At 45.4% G+C, this 18,775-nt stretch overlaps 1 protein-coding gene across 1 annotated transcript in view; it reads right to left on the bottom strand.

Moving 5' to 3' along the window:
- Positions 1-18,775, bottom strand: part of grid1b (glutamate receptor, ionotropic, delta 1b) — a 169,839-nt gene that overhangs the window by 10,332 nt on the left and 140,732 nt on the right. The window contains exons 6-12 of the mRNA XM_067245072.1: positions 18,565-18,738; positions 15,855-16,016; positions 14,764-14,883; positions 6,293-6,394; positions 5,453-5,650; positions 4,770-5,103; positions 3,618-3,756 (exon numbers count right to left, since the gene is read on the bottom strand). Coding sequence (XP_067101173.1) covers positions 3,618-3,756; positions 4,770-5,103; positions 5,453-5,650; positions 6,293-6,394; positions 14,764-14,883; positions 15,855-16,016; positions 18,565-18,738 — 1,229 coding nt within the window. The remainder of the gene's footprint in view (positions 1-3,617; positions 3,757-4,769; positions 5,104-5,452; positions 5,651-6,292; positions 6,395-14,763; positions 14,884-15,854; positions 16,017-18,564; positions 18,739-18,775) is intronic.

Below are 18,775 nucleotides of genomic sequence, written 5' to 3'. Positions count from 1 at the left end.
TTAAATATCTTTTCACCCACTCTAATTTAACTGAGGATAATTGTGTCCAGGCAGAGTTAACCCCAAACTCAAAGCAAGCATACACAGTAAAACCTTTACTAAAAGTTGAATCAAACATTTATGTTTAAGTAAATGCTCATTTGTATTATACTGCGTGCACATGCACACACGTGCAACTGCACACGTGTGCAAAGACACACACATACACAACATCTACAGCTGTGCCTCCTTGCTTTCTCTCAGACTGCACCACGCCATTCATTACACAAAGATAGTTAGTTCAAAATAGCGGCAAATAAAAGCTATCATTTGTGACTAAGGCAAACCCTTATATAACAGCATAACTACTCTGTGTATCAAGGATCGGCCCTCTTCTCCATCACAGATTGCACTCATTTGGGGACATCAATACAGCCTTTCATGCTGTGTTCGATGCTGGAGAGCTTGGGTGTCTCTGAGGGTTCAGCATATAAACAACAGCTCTTACTTTTCACAAAGGAAGTACAATACAAAATAACACATGATTACATCAAACGAATACAAAGTACAGTACTATCACTGCAAGTACATTTGTTTTGTTGACTTCTTGGTTTACCAAGAAGCACACAAGCAGACCTTTGTTTAGATTCTTTCTTTCTCTTAAACTCCAGTCCTGTATATCGGAGCAGCCATAGTAACATAAGATGTGCAAACGTCTGTGGAAAGTGTATTTTACTCTGTGTTGATACTGGAGGAGTAACTGTGTGGCGTAAGGCAATGGTGGTCGGTGCGGAGTTGATAGTTACTGGTCTAAAACATGTAAAACTGCACTTCAACATTCATGAATACATTTGTTGGTATTGCAGGCGATCTTTTGCATTTATTTTCATAATAACCGCATTATCTATATGTCATATGTCAGTGTTCGTTTAAAGGAAAATGCAAATAAGCTTTTCATACAAAAATGCATTTGCTCTCTAATGCTATTGTGTGATGCTTTTGACAATCTACTGTAGTTGCCTACTGATCAACAACATCACAGTTTAAAATCCATTTTAGCGTTCTCTTGAAAATGGAATCCCGTTTTTAATCATTCTGTGATTTGATTTTTGAAAGGGTTTCTCTTTATGTGGACTTGTTTTCAAGACATGAAAAGGCGAAACGCGGCAAGCATCCAAACAAATTACCAGTGGACATTGCAAACGTCTTTGTGAGTTCTGTCTGTCTGGACAGAGGGGTATGGAGACAGGGTTTTCTCCAAATCTACATAATCCTCTGATCAAGCTTAAATGGAACTAACACACAGAAAAAAAAAATATTTTACCAAATCAGGATGAAAAGATAATTGTGACTTTGATGCTTTGCCAGCTTGGATGTGAAGCCCTGAAACATCCATGTTTAATCTTGTGCTAGCGCCACTTGACACCCCTTCAAATGGTTGTAACCACTTCACACCACTTACAGACTCTTGTCTCATGCATTTCAATTGAATGGTAAACAGTGAATAATGACACAAGCAGAGACATCACTGTGATAATTAGACAATAGATGGCAACAGCCTTCACAACAGTCACCGTTGTACATGTACAGCAGTTCTTAAGGAGCGAGAAGTTAGATGAGGGACATGTATATCTACAGAAGCTGCACTGAATTCTAACTATTATTTAATTAGTCCTTTTCAGTTCATACGTGATATGTCCCTGATTCATGCTCTCCCTCATCTGCCTTTATCTCAGAGGACAGGAAGTTGACAACACAGAATGTCCTCCACAACCTGTCAAGTAGTATCAGTGCAGATAAGAGTAGAGGAAGCTACTTTGTATTAGCTACCCGAACTAGATCCTGTTTCTCAGAGGTAATTAGGAGTTTCCATAAGCAGAAAGCAGCAGGTGAGAGATTTCAGCCTTCTGCATTCTAACGTTGTATTCATGAACCTGACAGGACTGAGTCATTCGAATGGTCACTCGCATCTGTGTCTGTTTTCCCCTAAAAAACAAAGACATATTTATGTCTAGCTCTTGATGTACCAAAGGGAGCAGATGTAGACAATTACACACCAACAGATTGGCCTAGTACTTGTACAGTATGTACTCCGAACAACATTGAGTTATTATATATATAATAATCTGTTGTCGAAGCAGTGTTGATAAATAGAGCTGTCAGAGATAGCTTAGCTGGGGCTGCTGGCACTGTTTCACTCACCCCTGTTCAAACCTCTGAAAGGTCTGAAAACCCTGTTCTGTAAACAGGACAAATATTGCCACTGCTTCTATACTGTTCTCTGAATATGACTTTATAAACATCATAGGTGCAGCAGAGACTGAGTGGGAGTTGGTGAAAGTTGTCCCTGCCCTGCCAGGTAAACGGACCACCCAGGTCTTCTCTTCTCTTACATTCTATTGCTCCACCCGGGGGAAGTGGCGGGGGGCCCTCGTTTGCACATCATCAGCATAACCAAATGCACCCAGGCATCAAAGCAGCACTGCCTGAGCAAATAAGCATCAAGCAGGGATGAGCGCTGGATAACATTTGCTGATCTGATAGCAAACATGGCGAGGGAACAGTAATCTGGAACGATGCAGCCAAACTCCTGTTTCTGTCTGCCCTGCACTGACGGTCGACTGTGGACGGTCGAGTGTTGGTAAAATGTAGGTGAACGGGTATGGGCCCTACAGGAACCAGAGAGCTGGGGTATTTATACACACCAGGTTTGCGAAAACCCTGTTAGCGTAGGGAATGATTTGGTGTGTTACATGGTATGCGTTTCCTCCATTTCATTGATTTCAAAATCATTGAGTTTTCATAATCATCATAATTGGTTTGTGTCGAGATGTAATGGCCATTCATATCATGTTCATCTTGATATTCATGTATCGACTATATGTCACTATTATCGAGAAGATCTTGAGATGGACATGAGATATTCAGATTATTACATTAATTAGTTCATTGTATTATTTGATTCAATAGATTATTAACCTCCAATTCTAAATTCTAATTAATCACTGTGCCAAATGAGTAAAACATATGAGTTGAATTTCAAATTAACACGGTATTGTAGAATTCGCGGACGCCATTTTGAGTAATGGTCCGTCATTTGTCATCAGAGGAGAGCAGGGGAACGAGCAGCGATTACTCAACGTGTGTGTGTCACCTCCTCGACCGTTTACCACGCCTGAACCCTATAAAACGTGAAGATGTTTGTGTGGGTGTTGTGAAAACCTCGTTCTGCGGTTTGGAGGAAATAAAAACAAATGAGCTGTTGTCTCCATAGGATTGTCTTTAGTCCTCTTAGTGAAGGAGAGAACATTAGAGACCATGCCAAGGGAGTCATGGTCATCAGTCACGGTTTGATCGCCCGTGTTAACAATGCAGAGACACTTTTATGCAGGCAGGATGAAGTGGGCCAATCTGGACTGGAGAGCAGCGACAGGGCACCGTTTCAACAGTATTCACATTCACATTCATTACAATGGCTGATATGTGTGCGGGTGTGTGTCTGTGTATGTATGAGTGAATGGAAATAAGTGTGTGGAAGGGTGTGTGTGTTTATATATACGTGTGTGCACATGTGTAAGTGCGTGTGAATGAGTGTGCTTCAATGTGAATGTTTGTGTGTGTGTCTTTGAGTGACCTACCGGACAGTGTTATCCATCCTGGACACGGTGAGGTAGGCTGCCAGGTTGGCTGTGTAGGAGGAACACACGATGAGTGTGAAGAGCCACCAGCTGCCCATGACAATCCTCAGTGCCACTGAGCTCACCACGTTGTCGCCCCCTACAGGGAGAGAGAGGAAGGACGGGATAGCTGCCAGTCTGTAAGTGCTTGGAGGTGAGAAGTCATACTAAAAGTAGTGTTGAGAAAGAAGTCATACTAAAAATCCACACAAGTCGTCTGTGAAGTGAAAAAACAAATCTGGACTGTTGAACCTCATTTACAGAAAGTTTCAATGTCTTAACAGTGTTTTGAATGCAAATCAGACTGTTCAAATGAAGCAGGGAATACTATGTTAATACATCAAAACATCGTCATTATAAATTAGTTACCACCAGACCTGCGACTGAAAAACAGATACAACCAGTCCCAGGATACCTCCTCTATACTGTACCCACCATTCAGTATTAATGGTGTCTGCTGCAGAGGGCCAATAGGACAGTCAGTGACTGCCTGGCCAGATTTAATCACTCTCTGCTGGGCCTAAAAGGGTTCACTGGCCCCCAGCCAGACGCTAATAGATGCGATTGGGGGAGGTTGGGGTGGTGCTAGCTACTTGCTGAGCTAGCCATTTCTTCCTGTTTGCCAGTCTTGGCTCCGGACCAGCACATCCTATCTTTCTTCATTCAAAGGCACCTTTACGGGGATCTTGTAAGCTTAACAAGCCAGAAATGCAATCACTTTGTTACGATAGATACTGTAGTGGTCGTATATATGTAGACATGTTCGTTAACACTTACAGAGAAATGTGGGGTTTGGAAATAAAAAATAACATTAATTTCATCAACTCACACTCTTTATAGGAGAGTGTATGTATCATATTGTAATCCAATGAATTCATTGATTTTCCATTCCATGAGTTTAATTCCCTGTAAGTACTGGCAATTGAAGGGTGTTGTTTACGATTCCTCTGTTTAATATTTCATTAACACAAATCATGTGGCAATTCTTTCTCCTCATCATGTAAACTACATACCCCACCTCTGTCTCTCCAAAAACATTTCCTAAACCCATCATACTCAATATACAGTAAACTCTTGATGTGGTGTATTTTGTATTCTGACCAGCTTTGTTACCTTGATGCACGAAAGCTCCATACACAACCCAGATGGCGCTGTGGAGGGAGCTGGACACTCCACCAGGCTGCTGTGGTGCCCCTGGAGGATTCTGGGTACGCAGCGACTGCATCCTGCTAAGCAGGAAAATGAGGAGGCCCACCACGGGGATGGCAGCGGCGATGCAGGCCCAGACAGCCAGGTCAAAGGGCGCGAAGAGCGAGAAGATGTTGATCTTCTCCTCGGGCTTGCGGAGGAGGATCCCCACGGAGTAGTCCATGTAACGCTTGCTGAAGTCCACCACGTTCTCCCGCTCCGGGGTGATGGTGATGGCTGAGACGGCCAAGTCAGCCCTCTGAGGGAGGGAGAGAGGGGGCAGGAGGAGAGAGAGTGACATAGACAGAGAGAGAGAGAGACACAGAGAGAGAGAGAGAGAGAGAGAGAGAGAGAGAGAGAGAGAGAGAGAGAGAGAGAGAGAGAGAGAGAGAGAGAGAGAGAGAGAGAGAGAGAGAGAGAGAGAGAGAGAGAGAGAGAGAGAGAGAGAGAGAGAGAAAAGCAGGTCAGTCAGAAAACAAGGAATTAAAATCAGATGGGTTGGTGTGTGTTTGCGCATGTGTGCGTTTTGTCTCTGTGTGGGAGGGTGGCCGTTCCTCAAGTGGCGTATCTTTAACACTACAGCAGTTCACAGTCAAAGCCCTGGGCACCTTGTTGATGAGCTCTCCAATCATGCCGTTCCAGGAGCCGTTGGGGAGCTGGGAGCCATACTTGCTGTCAGCCACTTGGTAAATGTCATACTTGAAGCCCAGGATCTTGGCCAGGGCATCCAGAACATCAATGGAGAAGCCTTTGTATCTCTTAGGCTGGCCCAAGATGTTCTCAGCCACCATCACAAAAGGGTCCTCCTGCAGGAGAGGAACCAGGTGAACAGCTTCACATCAGGGCATGCAGAGGAACACAGGTCGGGGAGATCCCGACTTTACACTAGGTCATTAGGTCAACGTTCACTTCAAGGTAACACTTCATGACTGATATATTGGCAGGTTATGTTGTCTTGTTTAATGTCTAATTGTTTAATGTCAAGTCGTCATAACAACTTAAAGTCATCCCAAACAATGTTAACTTTACATGAAAAAGGACACGATTGACCGAATGACAACAGTCGTAAACATTCATAAAGATTCATCCAGGGGTCATGTCATGGTTATGACAGTTTTGTCATAAAACATGACAAATGGTTGTCATGGTTTTTCAACCATGACAAACCATTCAAATACCCATTTTATTAACCTTAATAAAAAAAATCAGAACATAGAGAAAATCCCCTTGCTATTTCCAAAGATCCACTTATGTATGGTTAATGTCATTCATGCACTTGATACAGTAATCCCTTTCAGATCTAAAGTTATCCTGCTAGATCTCACTAAAACATGCAATTAAGAACATAAGCCAGCAGGCTTCACATCTTGATGAATGTCATGAGTTCATGCCACAGTATGGGGTCGGTACAATACTTATGTGACACACAATCTTAAGAGGCCTCCTACCAGCAAAGTGACAACTTTGATGGTGAGACCCTGCATGCCGTTTTCAATACGGCTCTCCTTCAGACTGCCGTTCAGACCGTGAACCGAGTCCCACGTAGCCAGCTGTGAAAGAGAAGGAGAGGGATGGAGAGAGAGACAGAGAGAGGAGGCAGAGAGAGGAGGCAGAGTGGGGCAGAGAGAAAGAGATGGAGAGGGAGGGGGGACGGAGAGAGAGAGAGAGAGAGAGAGGAGGCAGAGTGGGGCAGAGAGAAAGAGATGGAGAGGGAGGGGGACGGAGAGAGAGACAGAGAGAGGAGGCAGAGTGGGGCAGAGAGAAAGAGATGGAGAGGGAGGGGGACGGAGAGAGAGAGAGAGAGAGAGAGAGAGAGAGAGAGAGAGAGAGAGAGAGAGAGAGAGAGAGAGAGAGAGAGAGGAGGCAGAGTGGGGCAGAGAGAAAGAGATGGAGAGGGAGGGGGGACGGAGAGAGAGACAGAGAGAGGAGGCAGAGTGGGGCAGAGAGAAAGAGATGGAGAGCAAGGTAAAGTGAGGAAAGAGAAGGGTGTACGAAAGAATGATGAAGAAAAACAGATGGGAGAGACAGAGAGTTCATTGCATGCTTACGATGCTTGACATCAAGGAGGAAGGGATTCTGTGAAGACAGACACAGAATGAACAAATTGGACCAGACAATGAGAAGGAAAGATGCAGAGCCACCACTCCAGACTTGCTCTCAATGGAGGGGGGGCACTGGACTGCTGTCTTAATTACTATGCAGCCTGTCAAACACAAAGCATCACATTTATATCCACCTCTCCACACCTCAATGGAACTAAATAAGGAAAAACTGATGTTCAAATCCACCCTGAGACCCTAGCAGTAATTAAGTTTGGACCATTGAAATAGGAGATGAGATTACTCATCCTAACCAATTGCATGTTTTGTGATGCGTTCAGTATTCATCAGACCAAGCAGTAGAGGCTGGTCACCTAGGAAACAAGTTGCTAGTGCATCAAGTCTCTGCATTCAGCCAGAATCACAGTTCAAATAGAAAACAAAGAAAATCTAATATCTTTATTTGTCTTGATATCCGGCTCTGTGGTTCGATGTGTATTTAGCCACCGATGCAAGTGTGTTTGATCCTGTTCAGAAGAGTTGTATGTGTCCCACACACACAAACACACACACAAACACACACACACACACACAAGTACACAGAATAGACTCAGTGATGCCTGCCCAGATATCTTAGTTAAAACAAATTCTGTACTGCCAGATGGGTGATTCTTTTGGCTTCAATCAAAAAGAAACACTAATGCTTATAAGCCCAATAACTTACACATAGTTTGTTAAACTGAGTGTATTGGTTTTTGTGTTTGATGTGTGTTTCTGAAAGAACGAGATCGCGAATACAAGCGGCCAAAATTAGTTTCTCCGCAGGGTGTCCGGGCTCTCCCTTAGAGATAGGGTGAGAAGCTCGGTCATCCGGGAGGGGCTCAGAGTAGAACCGCTGCTCCTCCACGTCGAGAGGGGCCAGTTGAGGTGGCTCGGGCATCTGATAAGGATGCCTCCTGGACGCCTCCCTGGTGAGGTGTTCTGGGCACGCCCCACTGGGAAGAGGCCCCGGGGAAGACCCAGGACATGCTGGAGGGACTATGTCTCTCGGCTGGCCTGGGAACGCCTCGGGATCCCCCAGGAGGAGCTGGTGGAAGTGGCCGGGGAGAGTCTGGGCCTCCCTGCTTAGGTTGCTGCCCCCGCAACCCGACCCCCGGAAAAGCGGCAGATGATGGATGGATGGAGGGATGTGTGTTTCTGTGAATTTGTGGGTGTTACATTATATGGATTCAGATCATATACGAGTTCTGTGTGTGTGTGTGTTTATTTTGGTGGGTTGAGACCTAACTCACAAACACTTGATTGTAAACTCATGTTGTTTTATGAATGATTTCACACACTGATGTGACACACGTTGAACAATCAATAAACACAATTTGAGGCAATAAAAATGGGTCACTTTTACCTCAGGTAATGAATTACACAGCAGATGATAACTGTATTTAATGCTGGAAGTTAATAACCAATGCAATCTGCAGCCAAACGTGTTAATCACTGTTGTTAATGTTCATATGTGATTAGGGACGTTTCAGACACAATAAAATGTTTCAAAGCATTGAGTTTAAAACAAACAGATCAACATTATCAGACCCATTTAAGTTGCATTTGCAGTCTTGACTAAAGGCATTGAAAGTATATTACACTAACTACTGTAATTACAGTAGCTTTACTAACAGCTCTATGTGTGAGCATGTATTATTACTGCAGAAAGATAATGGTGTAGTTGTTTTTGTAATATAGCTCATGATGTGTTTAATTTAATGTATTCATTTCTTTTGAATGGATAATAGGGAGCTGCTGACTAAAGTCTATTTCTGCGAACATGATTTTTACTCCATCACCCCGAGGCCACGAGAAAGAGAGAGAGAGAGAGAAGAGAGACAGGAGTGAGAGGGATGAGAGAGGAGACACACGCGCTTGTTCTATCTTGAGCAGCTATTATGAGCTGTCCTTTTGGTGACTTTAAGTGGATAGGGACCCTCCCCCCCCCCCGCCTTCCCACCTCCCCCCCCCCCCCCCGCCTTCCCACCTCCCCCACACCCACCCCCAGCACCATCAAACACATTTATTTTACCACCCTGCAACAGAGATGGGCAGAGTCATTTACATTTCTCTCCTATTCAAAAGATAATGGTCTTGAGTGAGACCGCGCTGCACCACTTGAAATGAAGGGTCTCTCTTCGGTCTCTCTGTCGAACCTTCCTTATCCTGCATGGAGAAAACACAGACTTGAAGTCTGGCGTTGGATTCAATGCTAGCTGGGCACTGTAGGAGAAGGATGCAGGAACACTATCACCCCCATCCAGCCTCAACATGAGGCCCGCAGGAGCCCCGATGACGATGACCAGGACTGATCTGAGATCAGACATGCTATCATGGCATAACACGATCACTGGAGAACTATCCCAGCTTTCATCACTGACATGCTGCTGAACTTTAATCCTCATTGATAGGCATGATGGGTCTCTGTTCCTCCAGCCTTTGATGGAAACCTTCTCCCTAAACTCCCCCTCAACGTGGTCAGCTGACAGGGCGAGCGGCTCAGGGGAATGGATGTTGATTACAATTATAGACATACTGCAAACCCAGCGATTTTCCTAGAACCACTGTGTAGTTTGGTAAAAAACTGCAGAACAAAAACGACCAGGGTTTGGTGAAGGACACTGCTTTCAGCCATTTTGAAAGCAAAGCAACCCTGATCACTTTTTTTTTACGTGAACACTTCAATTAAGGTCATCATTTCACACAGTATTATTGTGGCAGAATAAGATAATTGAATGTAAATACCTCCATGTGAATACAAATACAAACTTGAGCCTTTTCAAGTTTAGCGTTAGCAGGTATGCATCACAGCATATGTTTACGGCTTCTATAACAAAGAACTGCCTACGTTTTCCCTTGCTGTCCTCACTTTAATTGCATTGCAAAGTGAACACGATGTTCTTTATACTGTATACCATGGCACAATCATGCTTAATTATTTGCGTCCCTCTGAGGAGGAGGATTTTAAGGTAGGGTCAAGATGAGTCAAGACGGTCTGCATAATGCACATCCTCCATTGACGTCAGAGGGATGTGATTGGTAAATGATGACCTACGGTTTCCTTCCTTTATTGGCGTTTCCGTGACTTCCATTTATTGTTTCAACCATTCAATTGCAATGAAAATAGGTCTGCCTTTGGTGCAGTGGTTCTCTAGTGTATCTAAGGGGGAATACGCCCTGCCCTGGACCAGCTAGCACGGCACAAGAATGCAATAACAAGGCAGGATGATAGGATAAAAATCAAGCTATGTCACAAGGCTTCACAGAGACTCACAGATCAACACCGATAAGCAACCTAAAGTAACCTAAAACTCCAAAAGGAAAATGGAAGAAACGTTGGGAGGAGCACCTGAGTGAAGGATCTCCTCCTCCAGAGGTGACTGGTGATGCAGAACGAAGCAGACCATAGCTAGAGTCACATTTTCAGTGAAGTCACAGTGGAGTTAGTTATGACTTTGCATTGCAGTTCATGAACAACATCCTGTACGCCACAGAACGACAGTATGGAGGGGCTGGGGATGGTGTTAGAAACTGCACAACATGCAGGTACGTAGCTGCGCTTAATGTTTAAGCGTTGTGTCTGTGTCTGTGAATGCATGCAGTTTTCATGTAGGTGAAGGCTTCTTTCAATGGACAAACCTGCGTTTGATTACAGGAGTCTGACTTAAGATGATGATGAGACGTGTAGCATCTCCTGCCTCCCCCAGCGTTTCCCATTCCATATAAACACTTACACATCCTAAAAGTCCATGTCCTCCTGTGAGAATGCTGCTCCCAGCCCCCTCTGTCTTCCCTGTTCTGAAGGTGGGAGGATCAAGTGGCGGTCAATGCACCGCCAGTCATGCGCTATTCTCCCATCTCCCTTCCTTTTCCTTTGTTCAAATGTCAGCCCTCCCAGTCAGACAGTGCAAACACACACACACACACACAGAGGTTCACACATCCACACGCATGCACACGCACAGGTGGAGGAGCTAAATGCCACCGTTTGCCATCACTTCACACTTGCTGTGTCCGTCCCTCGGAACAAGGCGTCGGAGAGTGATGATCTGAAAATGCTCCAGGCCTCTGCGAGGGTTGGGACAATCTGTCACCATCGCTGTGCCACATGTCAACCCCTCACATTCCTCCAGCAGATCTCTCACAAAGCGATGAAATGCTACAGTACAGATCATATAGCACTTTTGATGAAAAATATGAGATGAGATGTGTGCTATTTATTGGAGGTTAACCAGGTGATGTTGCCCTTGCAAGGGTAGGGACAAGGTTTTTGTGGACATGATGTCCATAGACTTTATTAGTTTACTCTTACACGTTTCAAACAGCATCGACACATATGGCATCTGCCTGTGTTGGTTTCCATATTAGAGGAAATGAATTGGAAAACAACATGCCTGCTACCCTGTACCATGTGTGTGTGTGTGTGTGTGTGTGTGTGTGGGGGGGGGGGGGGTTAAGAGGAGAAGGAGGGAGAGTAGAAGGAGAAGGCTGAGGAATGGGATAAAGAGAGGGAGGTGGAAGGGAAGAGGGAGAGAGAGAGGGAGAGGGAGAGGGGGAGAGAGAGGGAGAGGGAGAGGGAGAGGGGGAGAGAGAGTACAGGGAGTACAGGGAGGTGGAGGGGGTAGAGAGGGAGAGAAAGGAGGAGGGGGAGGAGGAGGAGAGGAGGGGGGAGGAGGAGAAGGAGAGACGATGGCTGAGTGGGAGGAAGAGACAGGTGCTGTGTGTGTGTGTGTTTGTGTGTGTGAGGATGTGTGTGTGTGTGTGTGTTGAGGGTGTGTGTGTGTTGGCCAGCTGGGTCAGGGCTTGTCAGGCAGTCTGTTTCAGATCCCACTGTTAATCAGTACTCCTCTAATAAATGTTTACTCAACCCCCTACTGCCCTCCACACACAGATATCATATCGGCAGCACTCAGTAACTTGTGCTTCAAACAACAATGCACACCCTCTGCTCTAATCTATATTCAAACCCTACCTCAACCCCAACCCTGATGTTACCTCTACCCAGGAAAGCAGAATCCTACTCCTGGGAGACCTGCAATCCATTTTTCATGAAATGATTCCATTCTTCTTTGTCTACTATACTCTGGTACGTTTCGCTTTTGTTAATCAGCCTTTGATGTTTAGAATCTGGAATAAGTTTGCATCTCGGGAGACATTTCAAAGACAACACTGATGCTAAAGAGTAATTAGTGAGAGACAGGACTTATGTTGTTATTCTGCTTGTTCTTTGTTCCTTGCAAACACCAGTGTGGGAGTTGTGTTGCTATGTGTGTACGGCGGGGTGGGGGGGGGGGGTGGTTGTTAACAATAGCACTGCTGTAAGTAGATTGCATATAGAATCTGTTGTTATTTTCATTAAGCATTAACAAGATGTGAATTCTAATACTTTCTATAATTTTGATCCATTACAGATGTTCAGTCTCCCATTATGGCGCATCTAAACCTAATATTAGGGTCTTCTGGTCTTTATTTGATGTCCAGGTTGGAAAGTGCCTGTCCTTGACAGCTCATGCTAACCACAATTACAAATATCATTAAAGACCTTGAAAAGAAGAAAGACAAATAACAATAATAGCCCATGTTCCTTTCAGGCATATTACCTAATACTTCTGAAAAGCAAATTGTTACAGGGATTCAAATCATTGTCAAAAGGAGCTTTCACACTATTTCTTGCGTTTTAATGGATTAATTTCAGGAGCGCCGCTATTCTACAGAGGCCCATTAGGCCCAAATGACTGGGTAATTTGACTCTTTTCCGAATTGAAAAGCATATCTATCTGCCTGTATTTATTGCTTGCTAGGGACAGAGAGGCGCGACAGCAGAGGGGGCTCAGAGCAGAGATGGGACCCTGTTTGCTTATCGAAGGCTGTGGTACAAGCAGATAAGGGAGGCTGGTCTTTGGAGACGACCCACTCCTGGATCCATATCTCCATGGTTAGACACAGGAGATGCCTCCACACAAACAGGCACTGTCTGTCCCACACAATGCTTCCACCCTCTGCTGTCTGACCCTGTGACACACACACACACACACACACACATACACATACATTGCGCACTCACACACATGCACCACACACACACACATACATTGCGCACGCGCACACATGCCCCCCCCCCCCCCCCCCCCACACACACACACACACACACACACACACACACAGAGCAGCCAATCCACCACCCCAAACGTTATCTCTCAAGCCAAACCAGAGGATATTACTAGTCCCTGGCCTGACAGTGATCTTATCGGAGAACAGGGAAGCAGCTGCTGGGCTCCTCACTGTCCTGTGTCTCAGCCATGGTGCAGGACTAATGTGACTCCCTGCCCTCACAGTGTTCCTGCTAGGCTGCGAAGAGGAGCATGCTGTACCTCTCTGCTTCCAAGCTCTCCACCCCTACACTGATACAGCACACACACTATCAGTCCTGTTAGTGAACCCGCTCTGTTACGCTTCGTGAAGGAACAAACATCATGCTTTTCTCTCGCTATTCCACCATCGTGATGAGACTAATGAGGTTCTACGCTACATGGCAGGAGAGGAGACAGAGATGGAGGCGAGGGTGAGGGAGGATCTATCTGAGATGCATCTATCGTGTGGCCAAAATGAAGATGGAGAGATTTTCAGAGGTAGAAGACAGAAAAACATTTCAGTATCTATCAAGTTTAATCTGCAAGGTGTTTTATCGCGGGGCGAGCTGTTTGCTTTGGAATCGGCCTGACAGAGCAGACAGGGTGATTACAGATAAGGAAGAGAGCAGAGGAAGAGAAAAAGAAATGAAACACAAAACAAAACTTGACAGGATGCCCCCACATTTGGAAACAGCAACTTTATAAAGCAGTCTGTATTTTGATCTAGGTTTACAATAGCGATGAAAACATTTACGTTTCCTAAATAGGAGGAAATGCCCTGGCAGTCAGTCCTATCCGACACTAGGTTGTCCATCTTCACCCGATCTCTGGAGAGTTTGTAGCCGTTACAGAACGCATCAACACTGTTCCCTAGCAGTGTGTTATTAGCTATCCTTGCGTTCATTAGATCGAATACATGCATACCATGCCATTTAAGAGACTATGAGATCTTGAGTGTGTGGGAGATACTGTGTGTGTGTGTACGTGCGGTGGGTGTGCACTTGTACACACAGGCATGCCAGGAGGTGTTTGTGTGTGTGTGTGTGTGTAAGTCGAAAATGGCCATGGGCCTATGGACCTCTAATGGCTCTAATGTGAAATACTAAGGTTCATAACTCAAGATGGGAGAGCAGGTGATTAAATCTTCATTACAGCTGGAACTGCCCCGTTCCACTTCCTGGTAATTCATATCCCAGACTGCTTTTTATTTGCTATGATGGACTGACCAAAACACTTGCCTTAAATGGAGAAAAAATATCTGAAAAAGAACCAGAGGAAAGGCCTCATTACATAATGTGAGGAAAACCAGACATGTCAACGTCTGAGATGCAGGCTGTTTACCACTGGTCCACAACCCTGATACGGTGCCCTGGATTCACGGAGTGATGGCTGTGGTTGGAGGTGACAGTTCCTATTTTCCCCAGTTGTGGAGCATGTCCTGGTTACTCTGCTCGCCTCATAGAGACATTCACACATGACAGGCCTCCTCCATTACATTAATGACCATCTTCAGCCAGTCAGGCAGTAAAAGCAACACAAATTTCCACTGGTTTGACTGCTATGATTCACCTCTGTCACACGGCTGTAGTCATTTCTGGCACTTCCCTGTTGTAGTTTTGAGGACCACAGAGACTCAGAAATGTCTTTCTAATCTAACGGGACTGCAGAAATAATGAAAGCAGGGAAATGATTGATTCAACTACTCACCCTCTTCACATCTTTTCCGAACGTCTCGCTAAAACTGGAACCCAGGATCTCAAACTGGACGTGGGAGTTGGACCCATTCTCCTTGAAGTCCATGGTTCCGGTCAAGCCCAAGACACTGCCCTGAGGAACACGAAACGTGAACAGACCAAAGTGAAATTATCGCCTTTTTGGCTTTAGAGGCAACCAATTACGCTACGCCAACATTCAAAATTCAAATTCAAAATCTGTCCATTACTATAAAATGTAGGGAAGCTGTCGTGTTTGTCCTTAGCAAGAATCTTGATTACGGTCACCTAATATAGAGGTTGCCTCAGTGTTGGAGATTAGGGCCCTCCACACTGCTCTCTGTGCCTCACTAAAGAGCATTCCATTGGAGAGGAGCAGAGACCTCTTAGACACACACTTTACACACAAAAACTGAGTGAGAGGAAAGACTGATAGAGACTGATAGAGAGGGGGTTCAGCACCATCTCCCTGATGTGCAGATAGCTTCATACAGTGGGTATGAATGTAGCTTATGTGCTGACTAACACAGTCCAGCAGTCCTCCAGCCCTCCAGTCTCCACTCTTCTGACTCTCTTTCTCTTCTCCGACCATCTAAACCAACCAATCCTTGGAACCTCCAACCCTCCAGTCCCGCATCCCCCTGACCCTCGAAACCTTGAAACCCCAGCCCTCCAGTCCAGAGTCAAGGCTGAAGATATCATACATCCGGATAATAGCCGCGACAGAAATTACACGGCCATTGAGAGGAGAGGGGTGGAAACCGTCTTCCTCTCTGCAGAGCTGTGCGTCTCGCGATGCATGAAGAGAGAGTTCACTCCTCCTAGCTGCGGTCATGCTCACGTATTTTTCCATTTGCACACTAGAATACTTTCTAACTAGACAAGAACATCTGATGCTCTCTCTCTCTGTTTCCTGGACGTTTCTTTAAAGAGGCAGGCATTCATCCTGATCAGATGTATGCTTATCTGTTGGTGCCAGACAGGACTTCTATCCCAATCATAACAAACCAAGACAGATGTTTTGACCACTACAACAAACAAAGATCTTCAGACTCCTTTCCAAGCCTCCTGTTTGGTCCTCCATACCTTCTGGATGGTCTCAAGCATGGACCAGCCTCCGTTCCAGGGCTTGGTGGACTTCCTGATGCAGTTGAGGCTGGCCATGCTGTGCCACTTCCTGTCCTCCAACTTCCTGTAGAAGGCGTTGGCCAGCATCAGCACACTGTCATACAGGTAGAGGTTGGACACCTGAGGAAGAGGTGAAGAGGGAGCACAAGGAAGGAGGAGGGTTGGGGAGCAGGGGTGAGGAGAAACAGGAGAGGGGTTGCGGGCGAGAGTGAGGAGAAACAGGAGAGGGAAGGAGGATGAGGACGAAGTGGAACAGTTGCAGTTCAAAAAGATGATTGAGAGGATGCCAAATGAGAGGTTGAAATAGAGTGGGAGGAAGATGGAGGAGACAAATACACACAACTTATTACTGCAATGTACATGATCTTTTTGCTATAAATCCATCAAATCTGCTTTTCTGGAGAGCATCATCAGGCTTCCATATTCAAAAGGCAATAAACAGACTACATCTTGATGTGGCCATCAGTCAATGCCTCAGGTGCTTGTGTGCATGCATGTGTGTGTTTGTGTACACAAGCAGGTGTGTGTGTTTGTGTCTGTTAAGCCAGTCTGAGTGACCTCTGGGACTAAACACTGTGCGGCTTAGCTGGGGACATTAAATAGTGCTAGGGCTAAATCAGCACCACACGAGTCCTTGTTATACACACACACACACATCCCCTATGACTGGATTTGAGTGGTGCCGGGGCTGACCCAGAACTGTGGAGCAGAGACCAAATGCACTGTGACACAGCAGTACCAAACAAACACTGTGACAAATCAGCCTCCGCCCTGTCCTGCTCTGTTCTTTGATATGGAGAGCGAGAGAGAGAGAGAGAGAGAGAGAGAGAGAGAGAGAGAGAGAGAGAGAGAGAGAGAGAGAGAGAGAGAGAGAGAGAGAGAGGAATGAGAAAGAGAAAGAGATAGAAAGAGAAAGAGAGAGAGAGCCCTGGAATATTCGGGCAGGCATGATGATATCATCCACACTCTCCACACATTTACACGCAAACAATGCAAGGTGACATTTTGACAATGAATGCTTGTCCTGCTGATAAAGTTATAGAACACAATATAATACACTGACGGACCACTTTAACAGGGAAAAGATGGGGGTATTCAAATAGGTATCAGGATCATTTGCTTATACACTGCTCATTTTCTGTTGAAGAGGGAGGGCTGTAAGTAGTGTTGAAACTGCAAATCCACCAGCAAAATGCTGACAGGGTTGGAAGCCCCTGGCAATGCAGTTCTCTCCATCGTCATGAACGTGATTTGACATCAAACAGCATTTAACCCTCCGTTGCATAAATGATTGAGATAGCAGCCACCACCAACCCCAATGGAGTTTGAGTTTTTAGAGTGAGTGATTGTGTGTGCGCGTGCGTGTGTGCTGAGGAGGGGGTCGTGGGGGTGTCATGCCATCTGTTAGAACATCAGGAGCAAGGAGGCACGGAGCAAGCAGGGAGAGTTCAGGTGTGTTCAAGGGGTTTACGGGGACAGCTGTGCTTATGTAGTCAGGAGCAGGAGGAAGGGCTCTAGCGGTGTGACAGCTTTGTAAGATGTGGGATTGCTTGCTCGCTTTCAAGGTCAACAATTGTCTGCAATTTTCTCACCTTAAATGGGAGTAATTATAGGGTTTTATTTCTCATTGTTCTCAGAGTATTTGCTTGTTTCCCAACTTTAAATATGATCCGATTATATATAATTCTGAATAACAGTGGGAGTGAGCAATGTGAGTGGGAAGAGCACAATGAGGAAACTTTAACTCTCTGAGGGGAAGCGAAGCACAAACACTAATGAGTCAATAATAGCCACTGGCTACAGCTTAACTTTGTCAAGCGAACGCCTCAACCGCCTTGTCCATGGTCTCCCAATAGACTCCTTCTTATCTTCCCCGTCCCCCCGTCCCCCCGTCCCTCATCCCTTGATCCATCCACACTTTCCAGGGTTCTAGCCTTGTGTAGCTAATAGACAGACAGCTCATCAGGACTTGACAGTGACCAAGCGATAAGCTAACGCTAGCTTGCCCCCGGACTCCTCAGGTCAAACACTCTCTGATACTAGAAATAAACAGAGGTCTGTGTCACTCTGAGCTGGCTGGGAAGCTTCAGCGTGTGATTGGATCACAGATACGGCCGCTGGCGGGCAATGCCCGGGCTTTCAGACACCCGTCAACACTACTGTTTCGCTTGTCTAATAATCGACCTTGAACACATGAATTCAGACTAAGCGAAGGTTTAACAAGGGATGTTTGTCTCATCAGCCCTCTGGTTGTTGTTGTTTAATCTCCCTTTAAAGTCCTTTCTGACATCTTTTCTCACATCTGATGACACTTTAAGAGGTTGTTCTGGACAAACAGACCCACAATTTGGGATTCCACTAAAGTTTAGCTCAATGTGGCAGAAAAGGTGCATTAAATTCCTGGTGCTCTTTGTCACACAAAAGAAATGTGCCTTCGCAGTACCATATAATGCACACTGCTTCCATGACATATTAATTGTAGATGTGAAATAAGCTACCAATATACTACACATACACACACATACATATAGTTTCAATATATATATATATACACATTCTCTTTTATATTTTCACTTGGTTATTATATTGAACTTTACGTTTTATTAAAAGGTATCTCAGTTTTATTGCGGGTTCACGCCCATATCCCAGTGATGTCCCAGGGACTGACCTCCAGGGACTGCAGGTAGCCTTCCTGTGGGTCGCACAGCAGGGAGGAGAGGCGGTGGCTGCTCCTCATGCAGCGCGTGCTGCTGTCCTTCCACATGGGGAAGATCTGGCGAATCACAGTCATCCGGCCCAAAGCACTATGGGCCAGCTCCATAATCTCAGTGTCGCTGATTTCCTAGAAAGGGAGAGGAGAGGCAGGTGTTGTGTGAAGG

This window comes from Osmerus mordax, chromosome 10, assembly GCF_038355195.1.
Source record: "Osmerus mordax isolate fOsmMor3 chromosome 10, fOsmMor3.pri, whole genome shotgun sequence".
Lineage (NCBI taxonomy): Eukaryota > Metazoa > Chordata > Actinopteri > Osmeriformes > Osmeridae > Osmerus > Osmerus mordax.
The sequence above is the reverse complement of the archived record's forward strand: the minus strand, read 5'-3'. Positions and strand labels throughout refer to the sequence as shown.